The sequence below is a fragment of the Carassius auratus genome, chromosome 22 (genome assembly GCF_003368295.1).
Source record: "Carassius auratus strain Wakin chromosome 22, ASM336829v1, whole genome shotgun sequence".
Lineage (NCBI taxonomy): Eukaryota > Metazoa > Chordata > Actinopteri > Cypriniformes > Cyprinidae > Carassius > Carassius auratus.
Genome location: NC_039264.1, coordinates 5,235,188 through 5,260,815, shown reverse-complemented (window position 1 = coordinate 5,260,815; position 25,628 = coordinate 5,235,188). Strand labels below are relative to the sequence as shown.

The following is a 25,628-nucleotide window of genomic DNA, read 5'->3' as shown; positions in this document are numbered from 1 at the left end:
ACTATTGTAATGCACTTCTAGGTGGTTGTCCTGCTTCGTCAATAAACAAGCTACAGGTAGTCCAAAATGCAGCAGCTAGAGTCCTTACGAGGTCAAGAAAATATGATCATATTACCCCAATTTTACAGTCTCTGCACTGGCTACCTATTAAGTTCCGTATCAGTTACAAATTATCATTACTTACCTATAAGGCCCTAAATGGTTTAGCTCCTGCGTACCTAACTAGCCTTCTACCACGCTACAACCCATCACGCACCCTAAGGTCACAAAACGCTGGACTTTTGGTAGTTCCTAGGATAGCAAAGTCCACTAAAGGAGGTAGAGGTTTTTCACATTTGGCTCCCAAACTCTGGAATAGCCTTCCTGATAATGTTCGGGGTTCAGACACACTCTCTCTGTTTAAATCTAGATTAAAAACACATCTCTTTCGCCAAGCATTCGAATAATGTATCTCTTAAATTGTGAGTGTAGTTGCATCTGATTTAATGTGCATTCTTATTCTTTAGCTTGGGTTAAACTAATTAATTTTACTTTGTTGGACCAGCAGCTATGCTAATGATGTCTGTATTTTGTTTCTATGTTTTACTAGGATTTACACAAGCTCCAGTCTGGATCCAGAACACCTGAGAAGAGATGATGCTGACCCTCAGAGGACCCCAGATGATGCTAACCCTGAATCAACAAAGAGAACTAACAAATATTGCTACAAGTGTGAATGCATCATATAATAATTATTAATTAATAATAATATTAATAATGTTCATCGTCTGCCTGACTACGTCTTGTATTAATTTTTCTAAAAATCCTCTCATACGTACACAAACTGACAGCCACCACTTATAAGCTACTACTAAATATTGTAGAAACATAATTTTCTGTTGCTTTGTAACGATTTGTATTGTAGAAAGCGCCATACAAATAAACTTGAATTGAATTAAAAACACATTATATTATATTATATTATATTATATTATATTATATTATATTATATTATATTATATTATATTATATTATATTATATTATATTATATTATATTATATTATATTATATTTGTAATATTATAACCTATTATATTATATATATATTTTTTATTATATTATATTTTATTTTATATTATATTAAATTATATTATATTAGCCTATTAGCCTATACTATATTATGTATGCTTTTTATAATTAATGTTTATTATAAGAAATAATAATATTATAATTAATTATTGTTAAAATGGTATGATTATAAAGCATTATTGTAATCTTGACTTTATCAGACTGTACACAAAAATTTGATTTCAAATAAGTCAAGTTCAATATTAAATATTAAACATTTAATTATTATTTATAAACATGGATTATATATGAAATAATTCATAATACTTAATATTTAGATATTTATCAATTATGTACATTACACACATATAGTTGACACATTTGACCAAATTAAAAATTGTGGATTACAAATATTCAAATTATATTTTATTAGGCTATACAAAATGTATTAAAATGTATTTTTTTAACAATTAAATAATAATACAATGATATTAAGTTTTGGTATTTAATAATTAATTAATTAATATAATAATAATTAATTATATTATTTTTATATAATAAAATATATATATTTTTAAATAATTTTGTGTATTTGCACACATGTTTGAATAGTACGTGACGTAGTTACATCATCCGCGACATATGTTAATTGTTACATGTAGTTCGACATATTATTTTCTCACACATTTTATGTAGTGTGTACAGCACAGCACGCAGCACACAGCCAGTCTCCACCAACACAGGGAAGTGGTGTGCGTCATAATCCTGATTGACGCACGCCTGAGCCAATCATCGTTCACTGTGACGTCACGGCGCCATTAGCATGCGAGCTACGCTTCATTGGACGGATTCGATTCTGAAAACACACCGAGAGACGAGGGAAGAAACCAGAAACCGGCACGACTGTCTAAAAAGCGGATTTTCTTACATCTCACGGTGTAATATTACAGGCATTATTGTCCGAAGTCATTCTGTTTGGCCTGTCGGGTTTGAAATGTTACACTTTAGGTTTTCGAGGGCGTTAAAGGAGTTTTGCAAACCCAATCTAAGGCGCCTTTGGAGAACTAGTAACGTTACAGATAATGACATTAAAGCAGCCTCCGGAGGATGCGCTTCTTCATATAGACGAGCACTGTGTACGCAGACCGATGGGGCCAACGAGAAGTGAGTAGAGCTCTAAACCAGGTCTAAACCTCAGTGACCAATGCGAGGGGTTGACAGAACCTGTTCAATATTGATAAAAGTGTATGGATTTTGTCTATTCATTCATTCATTCATTCTTATGGGGGCCCCTCATCCCCTCCAAATGATTCCCAGGCCTAGTTCAAGATGAAAGATGTGAAGGATTTGTGTTTTATATTTAGAGCTTATGATATTTTAAAATTTACTATGAGGTTGTCAAGATGTTTAGGGCATGGTGCACAAAAAATGGAGCTTGTACAATGAATGGGGGTCAAAATCCCCAGGGGCCTCAGTGATGTCCTCTGTGAATGATCAGAAGGGTTGGGCTTTTAGGGAGGTTTCTGATATATATGAAGCACTTTTTAATTAAAACAAAGCTTATTTTCAGTGTGAATCAGAGTAATGGACGCGTGGAATGATCTAGAATCTATCTAAGATGCATTTTACCAAAAATATTTGAGAGGAGACCAAATGTCAAGAATCAGTACTTGATCATCATCTATTAAAATAGTCTTTATTTGCATAAATGATTGGTAGACTGAATAAAATCAGCTGATGATGGCAATCCTTGTCCAATTCTAAAACCAAGCTGGCAGCTTTTAGAAATGTAATATTTGACAATCCTTTTGATTAAATTGTAAATATGTTTACTGCAAGCAATGCTTTTCATCCTACCTTGTTATCATTATTAATTATATTTTATTTAAAATAGTTTAAATTACAACGTTTTATTAAATTTATATTTTTATTAATATTATTTTAAATTATTATGCACACATACACACACACACATAATGTAATATTTGGAATTTGGAATCACTTAGTCTGTGTCAGGCTCAAAATCTCATTGAATCAATCAGGTTCAGACGAGGTTAGTGAGTTTTAAAGGTGCCATAGAATGCAAAAATACCTTTTATAAGGTGTTTGAACACAGTTGTGTGGCCACAGTGTGTGAAAACATCCAGCCTATAATGGTAAAAATCCACTCACTCATTGTTGTATAATAAAAAAAAAATAATAAACAGTCTCTCCACACAAGCAGTTCCAGACTATGATGACATAGTTGGTGAAAGTCCCGCCCATTTGTGATGCTCTCTGCACTATTAGCATATACACAGTCCGCCATTACTGTTCTCTTGCTGTAGCTGTATAAAGGTAAATCAGTAGCAAAACTCGAGAGGTTGAAAATCTGAATGTGAGAACTTGTCATATTAATATTTGTATTTGTAAGTTGAAATTTACACTCACAGCTCTGATGTGAAAAGCTGAATCTTTCAATTTGCACTCAGAGCCGGGGGCGGGGCTGTTGTGCGAATGAAGACATTTTATTGGTCGATGCCCGACCAATGAACACCGCCAGTCATCGTGACTTGCCAAGAAAGACATTTGTGTTTTGTGCATATGTAACAGTTATTTGTAAAACATTGCAAATTGTTTTGTCATTCAGGTATTATCTGGTAGAAAAATAATGCAACATACATTATTTTATATGTATATGGCTTTTACATTGTACCTCAATACAGCTGCGATTGAAAGTGTTGTGTGTTGGGATGTCACAGACCACTGAGGACACGGTGCTTAACCGTCATTTTCAAAGCATTTTCATTTAGAAAGAAATATCCAGGGAAAAAACAAAACAGAAAAGTCCTATACTTTGTGCTAACATTTTACACCGGACTCGACTGCCTCACAAACAAGGGTCAGTTCAGCGCAAACGTCCAGACTCCAGGCAAAGTAGGGATCACGCGTCATATTTTGTTTTCCAAAAGAGCTTCTCGGCTCTCTGTAAGGCTAATGTTGCTAAAGCTAACATTGTCCCTGCCTGTTTTCACTAATGCTGCCTTCACGTGCTACCAGAATGATTGTGAAAAGGAATGTGGTAGTTTAAAATTACGTTTGGAAGCAATTTGAGGTCAGTAACACGGTCAACGTAGCACTGGTATCCCCTCGAGTATGAGCTCTTGAAGCTCCCCACTCTTCTGAGAAGGGAGTAGCGTTGCCAGGTTTTTGCAAACAAAACCCTCCTTGCAGCAACCCACGGTGACAGTGTTAAAGCAGACCGTTTTCGCGGACTAGGCAACACCGGAAGGGAGGCGGGAGCACCAGGTCATTTTCATTTAAATGGGACCTGCACATAAACAGAGCGTTTTGGCTCATACCCTAAAAGTGGCAATTTCAAGAAGCTATAAACTATTATCTGTAAAGTATTTTGAGATAAAACTTTGTGTGCACATTCTGGGGACATCAGAGAACAATTTCAAATATTTTATCAATGCATTCTATGGTACCTTTAAAGCATGTCAGTCTCTCAAATCAAGCCAAATCAGCCACTTCCTCTTCCTGTAGCGACGGCATTCAAAGCTCAGAAGTGTTGAAACTGGGGTTTCCTCTGAAAACGTTTCCTCTAAATCTACTGCTCTCTAGCTGACCTTTGAGTGTGCACTGAATGTGTCAGAGTAGCATGTTCTGTCACTTTAGTATGCACTGCTTTCATTCATTCAGTAGGCATGAGTTTTTGTCCTTGGAGAGACCGATTGACCTTTCTCTCCATCTGTAAGGCTCCATTTGTCAGTAACTTGTGAAGGTCAGGTCTCAGATGATTGTAACATCTGTAAGTTTACATCTGGGGAAGCGTTCTCATTGTTGAAGTTCTTTATAGTGTATCAGCCAAAATGTTGTGTGCTGCCCTGTCTGCTACTTACAATACCTTCTAAGACAGTGAGTGATGAATATGAAACTCTCTACATAGGCAACAACTATTTGTCATACGATTGGCATGCAGGAGAATTGATTTTAGTGGAGTTTGCTGGTAGCGTGTTGCTAAGCTAACAGCTAAATACTGAAATGGGCAAATAGGACAGATTTTGCATGATTTGCAGTTGATTTCAGGAGAGTTTTCTATTAGCAAGGTGCTAGGCTAGCATTAATACTCAAAAAAGCAAGTGACAGGAGATACAATTTGCAATATATTTGAGTTTGCTGTTAGCATGTAGCTTAGCTTACATTAGGGTTGTGCTGATAGACGACAGTATCGTGTATTCAGTATTTTTATAATTAGTGTGTTTGAAAGTATATTTTTTTGATTATTGGTGATTCCTTAGGCTCTCTCTCTCGCACATGCGTGGTTTAAAACACCAAATAGTTATGCCATGACAAGAACAAAGAGTTTTTCTCTTTCTCCACCCATACACGATAATATTGTTTATTGTCGATCTCACGGGCTGACGATATGATGCTTTGAAAAATTACCATATTGTCCAACACTAGCTTTCATCATAAAATGCAAATATAGAAGTAGCACCAAAGATACGATTTGCAATTGATTAAAAGAGATGTTGCCAATAGCATGTTGCTAAGCTAACGTCGGGATACGTACTAATGAAGTAGCACAAAGGAGATACGATTTACATCTGAATTCAGTAGAATTTTAATAGTTAGCTTAGTTTTCTAAGCTAACATCAATGCTCAAAAAAGTAGTAGCACAGAAATATGATTTGGAATCGATTTCAAGAGAGTTTACTGTTAGCGTGTTGCTAAGCAAACATTATAATAAAATAACAAAGTAGCACACAGGAGATATGATTTACAATTAATTTGAGTAAAGATTGGAGTTAGCATGTTGCTAAGCTATCATTGTAATACACAATTCAGAAAGTATCACAGGAGATATTTACAACTGATTTGAGTAAAATTTGCTGTTAGCATGTTGCTAAGCTAACATTGTAATACGCAATTAAGAAAGTAGCACAGGAGATATTAACAAATGATTTAAGTAAAGTTTGCTGTTAGCATGTTGCTAAGCTAAGAATATGTAAATACTGAGTAAAATAGTAGACTATGTTTTAATTAGGTTAAACTTTTTTTATAACTAAAAAGTACTGTAATTAAGTATAAGTATTTTGTATATATCTCGTCCAGTTATCTTGTATGGATTTTTCCACAGAGCTGTTGCAGTGCATTCTGCGATCAGCAATTCCACATTAAATCAAGCCACACTTAGTGTCTTAGAAGGCAGCGTGATTATTCTTAGAACAGTTTTTTTTTTTTTTCAGAATCACACAAATAGTGCCTAAAATGTTGTCAGCACACTAGGATTTGGAACACACCTTAGTACTCTGTAGAGACTGACATAAGCTGGTTGTCAATGGCAACCTCACATTCGGATGCCAGATGCTGAATTAATTTTGTGAAGTCAACCCTTCTTTTTTTAGACCAACTGTTTGGTTCATTGATTGAACGCACCAATAGTTTATTTGCAAGCCCAGTATTTTTTAATCTCTTTCTCTACACATCACGCTTTTGCTTTTATTGTGTTCATAAGCATCATATGCTCTCAGGCATGTTTGCAGGTCCTGGTTCTTATTTTCTACACTGTAATTTGAAGTGTCAGGTTTCTGAGGCACATGTGCTCTGTCCTGAGGGAGTTTACCCAGCATGTGGCCTCTTGATGGCTTTGTTTTTACACCACACAAAGCTGCTGCTATTTGGATTTATTTGGTTTTATGACTTAGATTTTTCACCTGGCAAGGGACGAAAACATCCCTTGAACACTCTTGCATCCAATCAGAGAAGCCTAGCATTATATAGGTTATATATATAATGAGTTTTTGTTGTTGTTGTTTGTTTGGTTGCTTTTTTTACTTTGATTACCGATAAATGATGGATCCCAAATTTCACTCAAACACTGAAATATTATCCAGTATTATCGCATTTATTTTTACACGGCAAAAGAAGCACAAATGGAATCCAGCCATTTCAAAAGGAATCTAAAAAAGTGGGAGTTATTGCATAAATGTTTCCCATGCAGATTTCGCTTGTATAAGTTTGCCATGTTAACAAACAAAAAAACTAATTCCACTGCACTTGTATAGTAGAAAAGCCCTAGCTTACATATGAATAAAATAAAAAAAATAAAAATCTTCTTTAGAACCATTCACACCAATTACAAACTGTAATAATAAGTAAAACTAGTTTAATAATCACTGTAATTTTATGGGAATATGAAAAGTCAACATCACAATTATAGCCATAACGTCACAGAGAAACAATATAGTTAGAATCACTTTCAGAAGGATTCTTTCTAGTTGATGAACAATAAAAACTTGACAGCCAATCAGAATCCAACCAACTTGCACATGTAAAGTGGCAGACAACGAATCTGCAGTGTGCGATTATATTAAACAGAACATTATCATTTGTTGGTATGGGTGCTAATATAATTATTGTAATCGTTATATTTATTGTTCATATTAACAGGCCTTCATATCGGTTTCCAATTGATAATTCAAAAATGTGCCTTTTTAGATCGGCAATGCGAACAATGTATGTAGTTTTTTTATAGTAAACAATTTTTTTTTTAAACTAAAATAAATGTGAATTTGACTTCGTTAGTGGGGTTTGTTGGTTTTAACGCAAACCCTGTGAACACTAAAGTTAGTAAATCACCTCAGACTCGCTGACATCCGAGGTTTATCTTTATCTGTTTATCTGATGGCGCCAGCTGACACGTGAGTCCACCATACCATAGTAATACCATAGTACTTTTCAGTTTTGGGCAGTTTTGGTGTTTTAGTCGCTGCCGGCCAAAATATGTTGTAGTGAATCTATGAGCATGCGAATATCAGCTGTTTTGCCGGTTGTTTGACCAATTCTCGTTGAGGTGGAAGAAGATAATGAAGATACTGAATCATTTCACTTCCAGGTGTTCGCACACTCACAGCTGTCCCCGCAGGGACATTTGGGCATGGTTTGCGATTCTTCTGGAGGCATTTTCAGATATTTTATTTCCCTACATTGACTCTTTCTCTCTGTTTTTTCTCCCTTTGCTTTGACACAAACACACTATATATATATATATATATTTACTGTACCATTCAATACAATGGTAACACCACAGGACTTTATTTTTATTTTTATTGAGAATCTAGCAAGTGTACTTGAGACTGTTTATAAAAATTGATTTTTATTTCAGCACAGAGACTGATATTTATTAATTTATTGGTTTCTTATGGACTAAAAACTTTGGAATTCAGCCAGCCTTGATGTGAAATTTACCTAATATGTTGAAATGTAGGTTAGATGTTGACAACGCGGCTTAAGGATGGGGACAAAACAATAGCTTTAGCTTTTTTTTAAGTACAATAATTTACTGTTTTCAAACATTGTATAAGAAATAGAAGTTATGTCATGAAAAATTGTGACTTATTTAAAATTTTATGAAAGTGTTTAGCCTATACATTTAGAAGCAACCAGGTGGGGATGCTAATCAAGCTAATCCAATTTTTTTCCAACTTTTCTCATCTCATATAACTCATCCCATCACTAAAACAAATAAACATTGTTTTTATTTAGCCGTGTCATCAAGTGGATTATTTCCAGTGTGTGGATTATTTCCAGTTCCAGAAAGTGCGTGTGGCACGGTGCATTAGCGAGGATCAGAACTGAGACCTTGCTAGGAAGTGAAGGCTTAACTCTCTGTCAGTTTGGGACGGGAGGGGTTATGTGTCCTAGTTTAATGCCTTTCCATGTCAGACAGCCTGCCTCAGAGCGCTGGCTATGTTTGTACACAATAGTGTGTGTCTGATAGCATTTTATCAATAGTTTGGGGTGTTGGGGGAAACACATCACAAGTTAACTAATTAGATGACTTTTTTTCAAGTAACTATTAAAGTAGCTATCTATACAAAATAGCTTAGTTTTTCAAATAAGTAACACATGAATTTGACAGCTCTCCTGTCCACATGTTGAGGGAAACTGGGAGGGCACTGACACGCACATAAGGCTGAGACTTATTCATTTCACTTTTGGTGTGAAAAGGACTTTATAGTTGCCAGATATAACCTTTTTTTTCTATAAGCAATTCCAACCCAGCCCAGGAGACAAAGTAACACAAAAGTAATGTAATGTTTACTTTCCAATAAAAGTAACTAAGTAATGCCGTTAGTTACTTTTTATGGAGTATTGTTACACAATATTGTAATGCATTACTTTTAAAAGTAACTTTCCCCAATACTAGTCTGGACTATTGACTGAAATCGCCAAAGCCAATTTATCATCCAAAATGTAAAAGTTTTGAGTTCATTCTTTTTTTTTTCAACTCTGTGTCGTTTCCAAAGGCTATTAACATTAGTATAATTAGTAGTATTATTAAAAAATATATTTAATTTGCATTCTGTGGGTCTGTTCTTAACTAACCTTTTATCGCTATTTTAATTCAATCCAGGTCAGTTTTTTTTACAACTTTGTTTTAGAACGTATGCATTCATGTGTATTTATCTAGTCCTATATGTTTATTTATTTTGCCAGTGTTTTATATGTCTTGATGTCTCATTCATTTCTGTTTTTTCCCCCTCTCTCTCATTTGGTTGTCTACGCACTTTACATTTGTTGTGTAAGTATCTGGTTCCTTTTTTATTTGGTGTCTTTCTTCCAATTATTTCTTACAAAATGCTTTGCTTGGTTTTTCCCGCTGAAGAACATTCCCATTCTGTGTTCTAGAACCACATGTATCATCCTGAAATGACATCGCAAAGCCTTGGTGACCTTTGTTTCAGCCCACAATGGGTTTAAGAACAATATTTTTCCACCAACTTAAATAACGTCCAAACACTCTTCAGTTCATTTCTGGATAGACTGTGGTCAGAATATAAACCAGTGCTCTTTTTCGAGACCTTATATGGGATTGTGTAGCTGTCCCAGAATGCAATCCATCGTTGGGACTTCTGAATCTGCAGTAGGAAGATTTATTCCCAAATGCTTTAGTTAGAAGCTGCTTAACATATTAAAATTTAGCAAACCTGAATTATGTTACATAAACAACTTTTCTAACAGACTAACTGAAATATGGGTTTTCAGATGATCTCACAATGCCAGTCAACGGTAAAATGCATTTTTCTTCAATTTTCCCAAATTTTATTCACAAATATGTGTATGTATATGTGTTATAGCTAGCTTATAATCAATTTAACTAATTCTAAACAACTTGCGTAGCAAGATTTTCCTCAAATTGTTGATCTTCCTTGACAGTGTAAAAATAGAGAAAACTGGCGGTAGAAATTATTTATTTATGCTAATGCTAATGGCACTCCTAGTGGCAGACTTTTAGAATACAACTTGTTACTTGCGCAGGATATATTTTTGGCCTAATGCTTTTTGTCTTTTTGACAAATTAAATTGGTTTTATATGAAAGAAAAACATTTGTTATCCATTGTGAAACCTAATGACTGGTATAATGAGATTAATTCTGAATTTAATATGACATTAAATCTCAGTACGACATCTCCTGCTGCTGATAAACACTTTCCCTTGAATAAATAATTTATTTTAGTTTTCTGTCTGCTTACTGGATACTCTCTGTATCTGTTCACGTCCCAGGAGAAGGAAGGCAGGCATTTTGCCCAGCCTGGAAGATCTGCTGTTTTACACCATTGCAGAAGGCCAGGAGAAAATTCCAGCTCACAAATTTACCACGGTAAAACCACAGCCCAGCTGGCCGAGGAGAACAGGGCCATTGCTACCATACCTCTTATAGCACATATCTTGGCTTATAGACCAAATAGTTGTGTTTAAATCAGGGATAGGCAACTCCAGTCCTGGAGGGCCACTATCCTGCAGAGTTTAGCTTCAGCCCTCATAAAAACTCACCTGCCTGTATCTATCTAGTAATCCCGAAAACACTGATTGCCTTGTTCAGGTGTGTTTAATTAGGGTTGGAGCTAAACTCTGCAGGACAGTGGCCCTCCAGGACCGGAGTTGCCTATCCCTGGTCTAAATAGTGTGAGTTCATTGGGTTTTAAACAAAAGGCATGATTTCTTGTAAATTTAGGCTAAATGTTGTTCCTTTCCAGGCGCTGAAAGCCACAGGTCTGCTTACTGGAGACCCTCGTCTGAAGGAGTGTATGGAGATGTTAAAGGTCACCCTGAAGACCACATCAGATGGCGCTCTTGATCGACATCTCTTCAAAAAGTGAATATATGGGCTATATTAAACTGAAATGAAACCGACTTACAGTTTTTAGTTTAATGAGAATATATTGGCTGTTGTGTCCATTTAACATATTTAGCCTTCAACAAAAAGCTGCAGTGTAAAATTCAGATGGCAAATTCCCATAGCTGTTACTAAAGCATGAGGTTTCATATATCAGCTGTTTTCCAAGGACACATGAAATCAGTGGTCACTGTTTTTTTTAAAGTCCTGCAGTATATGAATTATTTAGTTTTGCTCAGAAAATACATAAAAATGGTTTTATATGCAATAGTTTATCACAGTCAAATAATTCAGCTTTATCTTCTGTGTCTGTTTATCTTTCTAAAATGATTAATATTTATTTTTATGTTTGTGTTGATGTCAATGAATGAACTGATGATAATGCAAATAAAGCATGATCTTCAATTTTCTCTTTCTTCAGGTGTGTGCAAAGCAATATTGTGTTGCTGACGCAGGCTTTCCGGAAAAAGTTTGTCATTCCCGACTTTCAGTCATTTACCTGTCACATCGATCAGATTTATGAGAGTGCTAAATCAATGTCGGGTGGCCAGGTACGCTTATAATCCAAATATGATTTCTGATGCTATTTGTTTACAGATTGTTTTACAATGTGTTTTATCATGTTTTAATTTTATTAGGTGGCAGATTACATTCCTCAGCTAGCGAAATTTAGCCCTAATCTCTGGGGCGTTGCTCTGTGCACTGTAGATGGCCAACGGTGAGAGTTCTGTCTTTATTTCAGTTTTGATTTTGCTTGATTTTTAACACATGACATAATTAAATGTATCAAACATTTATGCTGAGCTCTGTCGAATATCTAAACTTGACATTTTGTGTCTGACAGATACTCCGTGGGTGACACGAAAATACCGTTTTGTCTGCAGTCGTGTGTGAAACCATTAAAGTACGCAATTGCTGTTCACGATCACGGCACTGAATACGTGCACCGCTTTATAGGGAAGGAACCCAGCGGCCTTCGTTTTAACAAACTCTTTCTCGACGAAGATGGTAAGGATTTCTTAGATGAATGTTTCTGAAACATTTTGCGTAAAGAAATAGCTAGAATGAAAATATCGGTTTTTTGCATAATAACACATTTTAAGACAATTTAGCAATTTTTTTCCTAGAATTCTCATTGTCGTAAGGTATTGTTATTTTCATTACTTTAATACAAAAATAGTAATATATTATTTAAATGATATTTAATAATGAACTTACATAACTTAAATGAAAGTAAATTTTTAAAAAATCATTGTATTACAGTATAAGAATCTAAAAAGAAATAAAAGTAACAAGAATCGCAGAAAATCTCAAAGTAAACTGTCTGGATGGGATCTTAGGTTGACAACTCACCCTCAAACCACACAAGATGTAGATATATTCGTTTTGATCATTGGAACAGATTTTATAGCTGGTATAAAATGCAAGGTTTGTGAAATTAAATGTTCATTAGTCATTCAAAGATTTGTTAAAATGAAATAAATGTGTATTTGCTTAATGCTGACGGCAAACCAGAAAGTATTATGTTTGCCTTTCTATCACTAATCATATAAGAGCAATTGTTATAATACTTTGTATACATTTCCTTTGTTTAACTGTTCTATCTGATTATCAGACTTCTATTCGATGGACAGTAAACAAGAGAGAGAGTGTGAGCACTGTGTGTGCTCAGGTGCTGCCTTTCTCAGCACAGTCAAAATAAAAGTCCCACCTCTAACACATCAGTCAAGCAGAAAAACGTATCGGCCAATGCCGATATTTGAAAAATGGCACGTATCATAATTCGATATATTGGCATTGGCGATATATCGGTCAACCACTATTTATAAGGAACAAATCCATCATGAAGGCGTTTTAAATTGAAACCATAACATCAGGACAAATTATGAGTCCATAATCCATAATAATGTTTCCCTACAGTGAAAAACTCCATCTCCTGTTTTCCTCCCACAATCAAAATCCACTGCCATGTTTGTTAAGAAACTGGTTTGGACGTGTTTTTTATATATACATATATATATTAGTGGTGGGCATTTTTTAATCTAGATTAATCTCACTGTGATCTTGAAATTAATCTATATTGAAATGGCTCATTCGAATTGCGTTGCATATTTTTTTACGCACCCATGTTAACGGATTCCAGTAGCGTTCCAGGAGCGTTGTGTCTGCAGCAGTGCAGCGATCATTTACGTACCGAGTAGGGAACTGCAAACGCCTCCTGTGCGAAAGCACATCGAGTCCATGCTGCACCACATACGTAACGCACATGGACTGCATACGCACTGCAGACGGAGTATGTGTGAAACAGGCGTGAGGGCCGTAGCTGGGGTCAGCGGGGACCCAGAGAAGGTTGTGCCAGTGGGCCCTGTTTGAAATAGTTTAATTTGTATATTCGTTTATTTTTATTTATTTGTGCTATTTACACAATGTTTAAGTTTTTTTTTCAAGTTTGTAGGTGTCAAGGTACAGAAACCAAATAATTAAATGTAAAATAGCACTGGATAGTCTTCAATGTAAAAATGAAATGAACAATCAAACCTACATTTATTCAGACACCTTCAACATTTCTCACATTTACACATACATTTTCTTGGATTAACATTACAGCAGCCAGTCGCTAAATTAGGCGCGGTCACTTTAAGAGACGATGAACGCATCCAATATAATACACATCCCATTTTTTTCCTCAACTGTTTACTTTCACTTAAGAAACAACTGACAGTTTTTTCTAGCATAATTTCCAATGTGGATATTTTGACATATTTTGTATGTATTTGTAGGCACTAGAGCAAAAATAAGCAAATTCGATGTTCAAGTGTTTTGAGACGCCTTTCTCTGCGCGAACCCTGAACACCAGAACACCATGGTGTTGAATTGGGCTCTTTCACATCTTTTTGTTTGTTCAAACTGCGATTTGTATTTGTTTGTTCAGGTGCAGGAGGGACTTTGAGGAGAACTTTGCAGAAGAGAGCTCGGTTCAGTGTCGCTGTCCGTGATACGCGGCTCTCTCTCTCTCTCCGAACCGAACACAGCGCGCAATAAACAGCTCTGTTCAGCTTTTCCGTGCCTTGTGTTTGGATGCTTTAATGTTTAAATTGACAAGCAGTAAGGCTTAAAAACACGTGAAAAAGATAAGCTTTCGTGACGATGCGCAGCAGTGGCCTGTCAACTGTCCTGAGCATCTTTTTAGGCTTTCCCAACCCAACTTTGGGAATAGATTAACGGCGATATTTTTTTTATCGCCCGATAAGAGTCTCAAGTGAGAGTCTCAAGCACCCTATCAGAGTCTCATTAAATCCAAGTGATTTAATGCTAAATTGATCTAATTGGGCGAGGGGGGGGGGGTAAACTATTCTTTTAATGTTCCCAAAAATAAGCTTCATGCACACCAAGTCATCTTCATTTATTCATTCATTCATCTGTTTTTCCAGATAAACCTCACAATTCCATGGTAAACGCTGGCGCCATAGTTTGTACCTCTCTCCTCAAGGTAAATCGCATTCTCATCTTTACATCATTCGACTGTTTAATAAAATGGGGGCCCTAAATCTGCGTTAGCTGTGCTTCCTGTATTTTTTCAAATGCCTTGCCGAATGTTTATCTTGATGTGTTTGTGGAAGATTTTTTTACGTGAAAACGAATCAGAGGGACAAATGGATTTGATCTGATTACTTTCGCTCTCTCACCCGATTAAGGTTATGAATAATCACGCTGAAAGGATTATATTGAAGAGAGAGATGGGGGAAGATAAGGGGAAAAAGAGCAAACAGATGCGAGAGAGAACAAATGACGGTCAGGACTTTGAAAGGGCAGCATGATAGAATAATAAACACTTGAGAAATAAATTGGGAGGGATGAGAGGAAGACATTGACAATGCTGACAGAATTTCAAAATATCGTCTTTTTTATATAAAGCCACAATCTGTAGTTCACATGCAGGGCTCTGTATACCTGTTAACACTATTATGAACGATATTATAAACCTGTATAAGCATATATTCATAACTTTCTTTGTCATATACGAATTTGTGATGACAGTTTGTGGCGTTAAAGGTAAATCCTGTGCATGATACACATCTTTCTCAGGCCTGTCAGGGTGGTAATGTGTGATGTCTGTGTGAAGGCTTTTTTTGTGGTTTTATTGTTGTTACGTATTTTACAGCATTAGGAACTGTGGGAAAATTTTGACCCTCCAACAGGTCAAAGAAGTTGGTAATTTCCCTTTCATTTATTTGTTTTTCCTCATTGAACAAATTCCAAAGCAAGCTAATGCTAAGCTACATTAGCGCAAGTCTGACAAATCCATTGCTTTGACAGAGAATCAAACGTAATTCTGTTTCATTCCTTCAGAATCAAGCTTTATTTCTGTTTTGTGCTTTTGAACTTAAAAAAAAATCACATATTTAGTAAGATACAATGCTTTTTTTGTTTGTTTGCGTAAATAAGCATTTCTTCAATGTGGAAAAAACATAAGAGCCTCAAATCAATGCATTACACAAGTTTCTCTAGAAATCTACTAAAACAAACTTATAGACAACACACAGATCTTTTTGATCTTTTAATTTAGTCTGATTTTTCCACACCCCTTTACCAACTTACATTTGTGATCCACAGCTATAATAATACTAACTTGGACACAAACACTGTTTGCCTTTATTTCTTTCAATGACGTTACTCAAATATCGAGCTAGAATCCTTTTTTCCATTCTTCATTTGAAATGCCTCTCATGCTGTAGAGAAATGATTTTACTAATTCATAGAATCTCTGTCTATAATGTCTATGTATTAATATTTTGGTAGTGTCCTTTAACCTGAATGGCTGTGCATTGAGAAGTTTGTGTTTAACTCTACAAAACATTTCATTTCTACAATATACCGCATTCATGCAGTTTGTTTTTGACTTTCAGCAAGGTGTAAGCAATGCTGAGAAGTTTGACTATGTAAGTATAATAGTACAGTGTAATGTTTTTTAGATTCATACTGGTAATCATGTTGAAAGCTGTGGCATTTAATGAAGTGTTTTGTTTTAGGTGATGAATTTCATGAAAATGTTGGCAGGAAATGAATATGTTGGTTTCAGCAATGCTACGTAAGTGAGGACAGTAGCTGTGAAAATTCAGATTGAAAATATGAAAGTAATCAGATGTTAAATAAAACTATTAAAATGCTATCAACTAAAAAGTGTATTGGAGTATGTTTAAAAAAAATTCACATTTAATTCAGTGTGCTACTTACCATTTCTTTATAATTGTTTATGAAATTATATATTTGTGAAAATGTACGAAAATTGAGTTAAAATTCATGCTGTAAAGTTTTTTTCTTTTTGTTGGTAGGTTTCAGTCAGAGCGACTGTCAGGTGACAGAAACTTTGCCATTGGTTACTACATGAAGGAAAAGAAGGTGTGTGTTTAAACATTTTATAGCAATTAGGTATCGTTGAAAATGAACTAAAAACATTATTTTGTAAAAATATCTCCCCGTACTTGCAGTGTTTCCCAGAGGGTACAGATATGAACTCCATCCTGGACCTTTACTTCCAGGTTAGGACAAATTAAACAGCATTTCGTACACTGTTCGGAAAAGTGTGTTGAATGTGTATATAGCTACCAGTAGACGTAGCCTTCCAACAATTAAGAAATATTTTTTTTTTTTAAATGTACATTACAAAACCGCATTACAACACTTGCTCATCAATGGATGCTCTGCAGTGAATGGGTGCCGTCAGAATGAGAGTCCAAACAGCTGATAAAAACATCAAACAAATGAATCCACACCACTCCAGTCCATCAGTTAACATATTTTGAAGGATAAGGTTGCATGTTTGTAATAAACTAATCCATCATTAAGACATTTTTAACTTCAAACCATTGCTTCTGTATATCTAAAATATGAGTCCTCTATCCATAATATTTCTTTCTCCAGTGAAAAAGTGGTTTCTTCTAAATCAGGAGAGAAATATGCAAAGATCAAGCACTTTTTACAGGCCTAAACACTTATGTTGGTTGGTCTTGATGTGAAAGGACAACGGGATGGAAGCATTGTTACTTTATGCACTGGTAGTTTAGCTGGAAGCAATGGTTTGAAGATAAAAACGTCTTAATGATGGATTTGTTTGTTACAAACATGCAACTTTTCACTTTAAAAGATTTTAATTGATGGACTGGAGTGGTGTGGATTAATGTGGTGTTTCTATCAGCTGTTTGGATTCTCATAGACTGTTTGGACTTTCACTTTCATTCTGACGGCACCCATTCACTACAGAGTGTATCCACTGGTGAGCAAGTGATTCAAGATCTGCACAACAGGTGGCCTGAGGGTGAATACATTTTATGCATATTTACATTTTTGTATCATTTATTCCTTCAAGCATTACTATTTATTTATAAATGAGTAAATATGATCACATATGTTTTTGTATTGTTTGTTTAGCTATGCTCCATTGAGGTAACCTGCGAAAGTGCCAGTGTGATGGCAGCCACCCTGGCCAACGGAGGCTTCTGTCCAATCACGGGCGACCGTGTGCTGAACCCCGAGGCCGTACGAAACACTCTGAGCCTCATGCACTCCTGCGGCATGTACGATTTTTCTGGACAGTTCGCTTTCCATGTGAGGATCACACATATACACCTGGGGAAATGTCTGATGGTTTTACTTTCAAATGTAAGACAAACATTTTCACAATCTGCAACAAACTCAGATTGTGCTTTGTACTGTAGGTTGGTCTCCCGGCTAAATCAGGTGTTTCCGGAGGCATCCTGCTGGTGGTGCCCAATGTGATGGGCATTATGTGTTGGTCTCCTCCTCTTGACAAACTGGGCAACAGCGTGCGAGGAATCCAGTTTTGCACGGTACTAAATCTATATAGACTAATCTCAGCTAATAATCTATTATAATCGTGTCTCTCTTGCTCGCATTGATTTCTTTTTTCTTTTTTCTTTTAGGACCTGGTCCAGCTCTGTAATTTCCACAACTATGATAATTTACGCCACTTTGCTAAGAAACTGGATCCCCGCCGAGAGGGCGGAGAACAGCGGGTGAGTGACAGATCTGTCCCTCCAACCACAAACAGCATGCAGATGATGCAATTAGGGGTGGGCAGTAACCCAGCGTAAATTTCAAAATATTGCTGTACAAAATAAATATTAACTGTACATTCATAGTGACAATAGGATGATGGATTGACCTTTTTCTATATATATATATATATATATGCAATTTATTTTTTACATTTTTTATATATGTGATAGTGTACAGTAACATAGCATAATATCATTACATTAATTTTTTTTATTATATGTTATTTCATAAGGAATTTAAAACAAAAAATAAACAAAAACACTTGCCATTGTAAAATAGCTCAGAAAATGTATGTTAGTTTGCAGATACCAATTGGTTTGTTTTTGTTTGATATTGTATTTTAGTTTTTTTTTAATCAAATGCAATTCATTTTTTTATTCAACTTGACTTAAATGTCCATTTACTTTTTGGGGACACTGTATATCCCACCTCTAGATGCAACTAATGCTTATAATCTTGACATATTGTAAGTGTCTGCATATGTATCATTGAATGTGAACGGACAAAGCAAATTATGCTAACTGCCCTGCAATCTTAATCTGTACTATTGAACATTTCACTTCTTAGTAATTGCATATTTCTTTTCTTCTCTATTGTCTGCCCTCTGCTGGAGGACCAGCATACTCTCTGCTGTTAAACTCCTCTACTATCCATGTGCCTTCATTTACAATGCTAAATATTTTCCTGCTTGACTTACTTAGATCTGCATATATAATACAGCCTAAATATGCCCGCTCCACTGCTCCACTTGAAAATAACTCCTGAGATGTGCTGTTCTGATTGACTGGCTTGCTTCATTATCCACCGTTTCCTTGTTTTCTCTGCCATCCGTACAAATCCAAGCAGGAAATTCCATGATGATATATCTGATAGTCTGTCTATGTCCGTGTTGGTTGAACCGCAGCAACAGCAGCAGAATCTCAAACTGCTGGACTATATGAGCCTCCAGAAGGAACTAGCGCTCACTGACAAAGTGTGGAAAAAAGTCTGTCCTTCTGAAACAGACGAGCACAGTTCCACCACAGAAGTCTATAGGATGGAGTGCATGGAAGAAATAAACTAGAAGAGACAACGGAGCAATCCAGTCTTGTCTGCCTATCATCCAATCACTTTCTTTAGTTAATCAGTCTTTGGGATTAAAGAGGTTGTTATGTTTGTTTTTTTACAACTGTTTTATTTGAGTTGTTTTTGGTTTGGTTTTGTTTGTTTTTTACTTCTTTTATTTGGTTTTGTTCTGTTTGTTGTTGTTTTAGTTGTTTTTGTTTGTTTTATTATTTTTATTTATTTATTATTATTTTATTTAGTTAGTATTTATTACATTTTTTGTAGTTGTTTTTGTTTGTTTTACTATTTTTATTTATTTATTATTATTTTATTTAGTATTTATTAAATTTTTGTAGCTGTTTTTGTTTGTTTTACTATTTTTATTTATTTATTATTATTTTATTTAGTTAGTATTTATTACATTTTTTGTAGTTGTTTTTGTTTGTTTTACTATTTTTATTTATTTATTAATATTATATTTAGTTAGTATTTATTACATTTTTTGTAGTTGTTTTGTTTGTTTTACTATTTTTATTTATTTATTATTATTTTATTTAGTTAGTATTTATTACATTTTTTGTAGTTGTTTTTGTTTGTTTTACTATTTTTATTTATTTATTACTATTATATTTAGTTAGTATTTATTACATTTTTTGTAGTTGTTTTTGTTTTGTCAGTTGAGTTTTGGTTTGGTTATGTTGGTTCTGTGTTTGTGTAGGTTTTGTTGGTTTTTATACTGTAAACCAAGCCAAAGACCTTTAAACCTCACGTGCAATTTTCTTTTACTTTAAAATTAAAGTCTGTAGAAATCTGCAAGTCCCAAACAATGCAATATGATATCAGTATCTGGGTAACAAAACAAAAAGTTTCATTCATCCAATTAAAAACAAAAACAAATGATTCACATGTATATTTTTTAACTTCAGCCAATGGAAAAAAAATAACTTGCCCTTAGGAAATTTTTACTTAATATAGAGTTAAAAAATATAGATGTTTATCTTAAATTGTCTGAATTACTAGTTACTTTCCATTGAGAAATGTTTTAAACTTGCTATCAGTTATACTGACTAGAACTTGATGTTTTGTTTGTTTGTTTGTTTTTTCAGTTTTATCATTGCCTTAATGAAATGTGACAATATGAAATATTCGCAACTCTTGAAAAAAAACACTTGTTTGTGCCCATAAGATTTTCTTCTTTGACTTTTTTCTTATTTATTTTCTCATTGTGGTTTAATAAATGATTGTTAAACACAAATTTATTTTAACGGAGTGTGCATTTTGTTTCTTTATCCCAGTTTTGAAAACATTGTTACTGTTGTTTTGTTTTATTTTCGTTTAACTGTCCGATTGTTTTACAAGTTGTCATTCTTTGCAGAACCCAAATGCGACCCACCATGTTTTGGGATCTTCTAGCGATTTGTGCAAAGTTTGCATCTATATGGTGTCATCGTGATGTCGTTAATGAACAACAAACGACTCCTCTGTTTTCTTCCAGGTCAAGTCGGTTATCAACCTGCTGTTTGCAGCCTACACAGGAGACGTGTCGGCTCTGAGAAGGTACCGCTCCACCAATGAATCATGTTTTTTTTCCATTTCTGAAAACAATTTGTGCAGTTTAAATCTTGAGTTTCTTGCTTCACGTGTGTGTTTGCGCTTTGTGCAGGTTCGCGCTCTCGTCGATGGATATGGAGCAGAGAGATTACGACTCTCGGACGGCCCTTCATGTAGCTGCTGCTGAAGGTGGAGTGCCAGGAACTCATCAAACTCTGCAACTATTGATATTATCATGCTCTCCAAACCCCAGACTTGCTGTTTGTTTCCTCTGCCTGACCTAATTTTCTCTCTACTGAGTGGAAATCTTGCTAATTTACACTTTTTATTTTTGTTTGTTTCAGGTCACACTGAGGTTGTACGTTTTCTTCTAGAAGCTTGTAAGGTGAACCCTGTGCCCAAAGATAGGTGAGAATATTAAATAATACAACACAGATCTTGTTATGTGGCATGACTGTTAAAACCACCTGTTTGTGAAAAGTGGGTCAAAATGTTCCAAAACAGAGATGTAATAAAGCTGTATTGAAGAAATTGTCTCTATGAGACAATCTTGATTTGTTTATTGTTAGCTATTTTAAATATATTTTCATACATTTGAAAGCATTTATTTGTCAATTTATTGCGCTTAAATATCCATAAATGTGTTAACCATAATATAATATTAACCTTAATAAAAGTGTTTATTGACAATGAAAATGGATACTGTATAATTGTGAATGTTTTATTATTATTATCACAATGGTTGCAGTTAATTATTATTTATTATTGCAGTTAATTATTATTAATTAATTAATTAAATTATTATTTTGTTTAATGAATGCTTACGTTTTATCAATTTAATTTATTATTTAATTAAAAAAACTAAATAATTAAACTAATATTTAACAAGCAACAGCATTGATTTCTCTAGGTTAATGTTAATATTGATTTATCATTTATTAGCGCAAATTGAAATAAACAAAAAAATATTAACACATGCTGAGAAAGTGTTGTTTATTGTTAGTTAATTTATTCTAGGAATAAGTAATGTGTAATAATGAAAAATAAATATAACATTGATTTAATTAATTCAATAATATAATAATATTTATAGAAATTACAGATAGAAAAAAATGAATGTTGATAGTATGTTATTTTGGCTGTTACTTTTATTTTAACATAATTGTTTGAATTATAACTGTTATTTATCTTATATACTGTAGCAACACTTTACAGCATGTTGTTAGAACAAGTTTTATAAGTTTAACTATTTATTAGTTACGTATCATAAATAATAAATTTTTTAAAGCATGTATTGTTTGTTGTTTACAAGTAAAAAATAAAAAAAAAGAATAATGAAGCTTAATTTAATGTTATGAATAATGTTTTTAATGGTTGTTGTGTACACTCACATTGCATTCGATATACAGTAAGTTCTTCACACTAAGAAATGACTTAAAATGATAATGAACAGCAGATGCTGTTCCTCTAAACTTGCCGTTTGATCCCCATACAGGTGGGGTAACACTCCCATGGACGAGGCCATTCATTTCGGCCATCATGATGTCGTAACAATCCTGAAGGACTATCACAACACCTACAGCCCCAAGGAGACCACTGCCGACAGCGACAAGGAGACGGCCGAGAAGAACCTGGACGGGATGCTGTAGAGACGATCTGTCAAGTTAAAATACTCCAGATTTTCCCAGTGAGTCTGTGTGTCTGAGGTACGCATTTAAGAAGAAAACGTACCAGACACAAAAATAGTCTTTGGGCCCTTTACCCTGTTTTGTGATGTTTGTGTGTGATGTTTAACCTCCATTAACGTGGTAAGTTTGTTTTATCTTACACTCTGGGGAATGTAGCCTCATAAAGGTCTTATTTAGCTGTATCTTATAAATTTAATATGCTCAATACAAGTATATATATATAAAAGGTGTATACATAGTTATGTACATTTATGGTTTGAGAACCTTCATAAATAATGATGTCAAATAGATATTTAAGAAAAGATCTAAGAAAATGCAGCTTGACTGAAGAGGGTAGCATTGGGAGGGATGTGTCATTCTGATTTTTTTTTTTATTTTTTTTTTTTTACACCATTTCTTTACCCTTGACTTTATCCTTAAGTTATACACCAGCATGAAGAACAGATGTAGTTCTTTATGCCTTTAATTTGTGTATCATGTTGTCAATATGTTCCAATTATGAGTTATCTGATTGTCCAAAAAAAATTGCACTTTTTTTTATTTGTATTATATTTATTTGTCTTTCAGTATCTTATTAAACTAAAGTAACACTTTACAATACGTTTTTTTTTTTTTTTTTGTACAATTATAGTTAACATTAATTAATTTAGGTATCATACTAATAATTAACATAATTTATTAACCTCTTGGCAATTAAGAAATCTAGGCAATTAAGAAATATATTCTTTTTCATTGTTAATGTTGGTTCAAAATAGTTTATACTGTTAATTTAAAATTGTACTAAAAAGTAGTATCTGTAAAAAATAACAATAACCAAGATTCATAAATGTTGTAAAAGTATTGATGGTTAATTCATGATACACATCTACCTAATTTTAACTAACTGAAACTTATTGTGAAGTGTTACCGAAATTACTTTTAAGCACTACAAGGAACTTTTTCGTACCAGCCTGTTCAATGAACTACAGGAAATTTCTGTATTTTATGTTTATGTGCTTAATGTTAATGAATGAAACTTACTGTTAATTGTCACCAAAATTACTTTGACACATGAAGTGTGTTCATTATACTACAAGAATTCCCTGTATTTGATACCTATATAATTTACAATAAGTTTAAATTTGTAAGCATAAGTGGCATCAAAATTGCTTTAAATCTCTAGAAGGCTATTTTAATACCTGGCTGTTAAATGTACTACAGGGATTTCCTGTATTTGATAGCCATCTTCCAAACTTCTGTAATAGTAAAGTGTTACTTACTTTACAATTATTTAAAGCACCAAGAGGAAAAATTTCATACCTGCCTGTTCATTGACAGGAATTCCTTGTATTTGACACCTGTATACTTAATGTTAACCTAAACCTATTGTAACATGTAAACGTAATTATTTTAAAGCCCTAGAAGGATCATTTTTGGTCCCAGACTTTCATTGTATTACATAAATTCCCTGTATTGATACTTAACTTCTTAACTAATGTTAACAATTTGAAACTTTTTGAAATTACTTCAAAGTACTAGAAGGACCATTTTCCACCTGCCTCTTCCTAAATTTCCTGTATTTCATACCTATATAATTTAAAGTAAATTTCAGTTTATTAACATTAGTGAAGTGTACTACAGGAATTTCTTGTATTTGGAAACCAGCTAACTAGTTAGCAAATTGAAACTTACTGTAAAGTGTTAAAAAATTAAATTAAAACAAGAGGAAAATTTTTATACCTGCCCTTTCATTGTACTTAAGGAATTTCCTGTATTTAATATATGTCTTCTTAACTAATGTTAACAAATTAAAACTTGCTGTAAAATGTCACCAAAACTACTTTAAAGTACTAGAAGGACCATTTTCATACCTGGACATTAAATGTATTACGGAAATTACCTGTATTTGGTACTTATCTGCTTAACTAATCTTAACAAATTGCAACTTTTTGTAAATTGTTACAAACATTACTTCAAAGTACCAGAAAGACCATTTTCCACCTGTTAGTTCATTGTACTAAAACATTTCCTTGTATTTCATACCTATATATTTTATAATACGTTTCCATTTATTAACATTAGGTGTCATGAAATTAATTTTAAGCACTAGAGGGACAAATATCATACCTGCCCAGTCAATGAACTACAGGAATGTCCTGTATTTGATAGCCATGTACCTAACTAATGTTAACATATTTAAATTTAGTGTAAATTGTTACCAAAATTACTTTAAAGCATCAAAAGTACAGTTTTCATACCTGTTTCACTGTATTACTGGAACTTGCTGTATTTTTGAACAGGGACGTTTTTCAATACTTCAGCATAATGCCAATCTTATGGCAGTTGTTTAATGAATAATTATGTGGAAAACCAACACAAGTAACATTCAAACTTGGTTGCAGTGTTACCTTTGGTTATTCTGCAAGATATTTCAATCCAGGATGTGAAAATTGATTTGTTCTGTGATTTAGTTTTGCGATCGTTTGGGAAAAGAACCAAGCAAGAAAATTTTTTTCTGTTTTATTCTTAGTACATGGTGAAATAACAAGATTGAAAGTCGAAAATAAACAAAAATGCACTGGAATTAACACTGACTGCTATGGTCAAAAAGCAGTCTAAACATGTCCCATCAGTTGTATAATTTGATGAAGTAACTTCATAAACTGTTGGTTTCATGTCTATAAGCACATATTGTTTGCGGAAAAGCACATTGATTGTTCTAATGTACAGTACGGATGACAAAGAAGCACGAGAATACTTGAAAAACCTCCAAAGCTAAGTAGATCTCAGTTATGTGAATATTTTCTAGAGGGACACTGTTGTTAAAATATTGTAAATGTGTGTGTGTGTGTGTGTGTGTGTGTATGTACAGGATAAACTGTGGAAAATGTGTTATTTATTGGAATAAAAATGTAAGCAACTCAACCAAGAGACTCGAGTACAAACAAAAGTAGGTCACCGATCGTATCTGACTTTTACTGAAAACTGCTTAGTTTCCTTGACATATTTTTAGTCAGTTTTTGTTGTATTGTGTAATGTCTTGTTTATTTTGCAGAGAAAGCTGTTATTATTT

The 25,628-nt window shown here is 34.0% G+C and overlaps 1 protein-coding gene across 2 annotated transcripts; it reads left to right on the top strand.

Moving 5' to 3' along the window:
• Window positions 1-1,904: 1,904 nt before the first annotated feature.
• Window positions 1,905-22,719, top strand: LOC113039471 (glutaminase kidney isoform, mitochondrial-like). Of its 2 annotated transcripts, none has more exons than XM_026197361.1 (18): window positions 1,905-2,211; window positions 10,610-10,700; window positions 11,077-11,195; window positions 11,638-11,767; window positions 11,855-11,934; window positions 12,061-12,224; window positions 14,648-14,706; window positions 16,124-16,156; window positions 16,247-16,305; window positions 16,550-16,616; window positions 16,706-16,756; window positions 17,646-17,822; window positions 17,933-18,064; window positions 18,158-18,250; window positions 20,833-20,894; window positions 21,001-21,077; window positions 21,233-21,296; window positions 22,384-22,719. In XM_026197361.1, the coding sequence occupies exons 1-18, from the start codon at window positions 2,042-2,044 to the stop codon at window positions 22,535-22,537; spliced, it is 1,782 nt and encodes a 593-aa protein (XP_026053146.1). In that variant the 5' UTR covers window positions 1,905-2,041; the 3' UTR covers window positions 22,538-22,719. The 2 variants fall into 2 exon arrangements, with proteins under 2 accessions (XP_026053146.1, XP_026053145.1); XM_026197360.1 differs by having other exon boundaries at window positions 10,604-10,700.
• Window positions 22,720-25,628: the final 2,909 nt, after the last annotated feature.

Excerpts from the sequence above, each read along its gene's own strand:
- LOC113039471 (XM_026197360.1), top strand. The coding sequence starts at position 2,042 with ATGTTACACTTTAGGTTTTCGAGGGCGTTAAAGGAGTTTTGCAAACCC. Across the intron at positions 12,225-14,647 it reads ACTCTTTCTCGACGAAGATG|ATAAACCTCACAATTCCATG; the intron begins GTAAGGATTTCT and ends CTGTTTTTCCAG. Across the intron at positions 20,895-21,000 it reads GACGTGTCGGCTCTGAGAAG|GTTCGCGCTCTCGTCGATGG; the intron begins GTACCGCTCCAC and ends CGCTTTGTGCAG.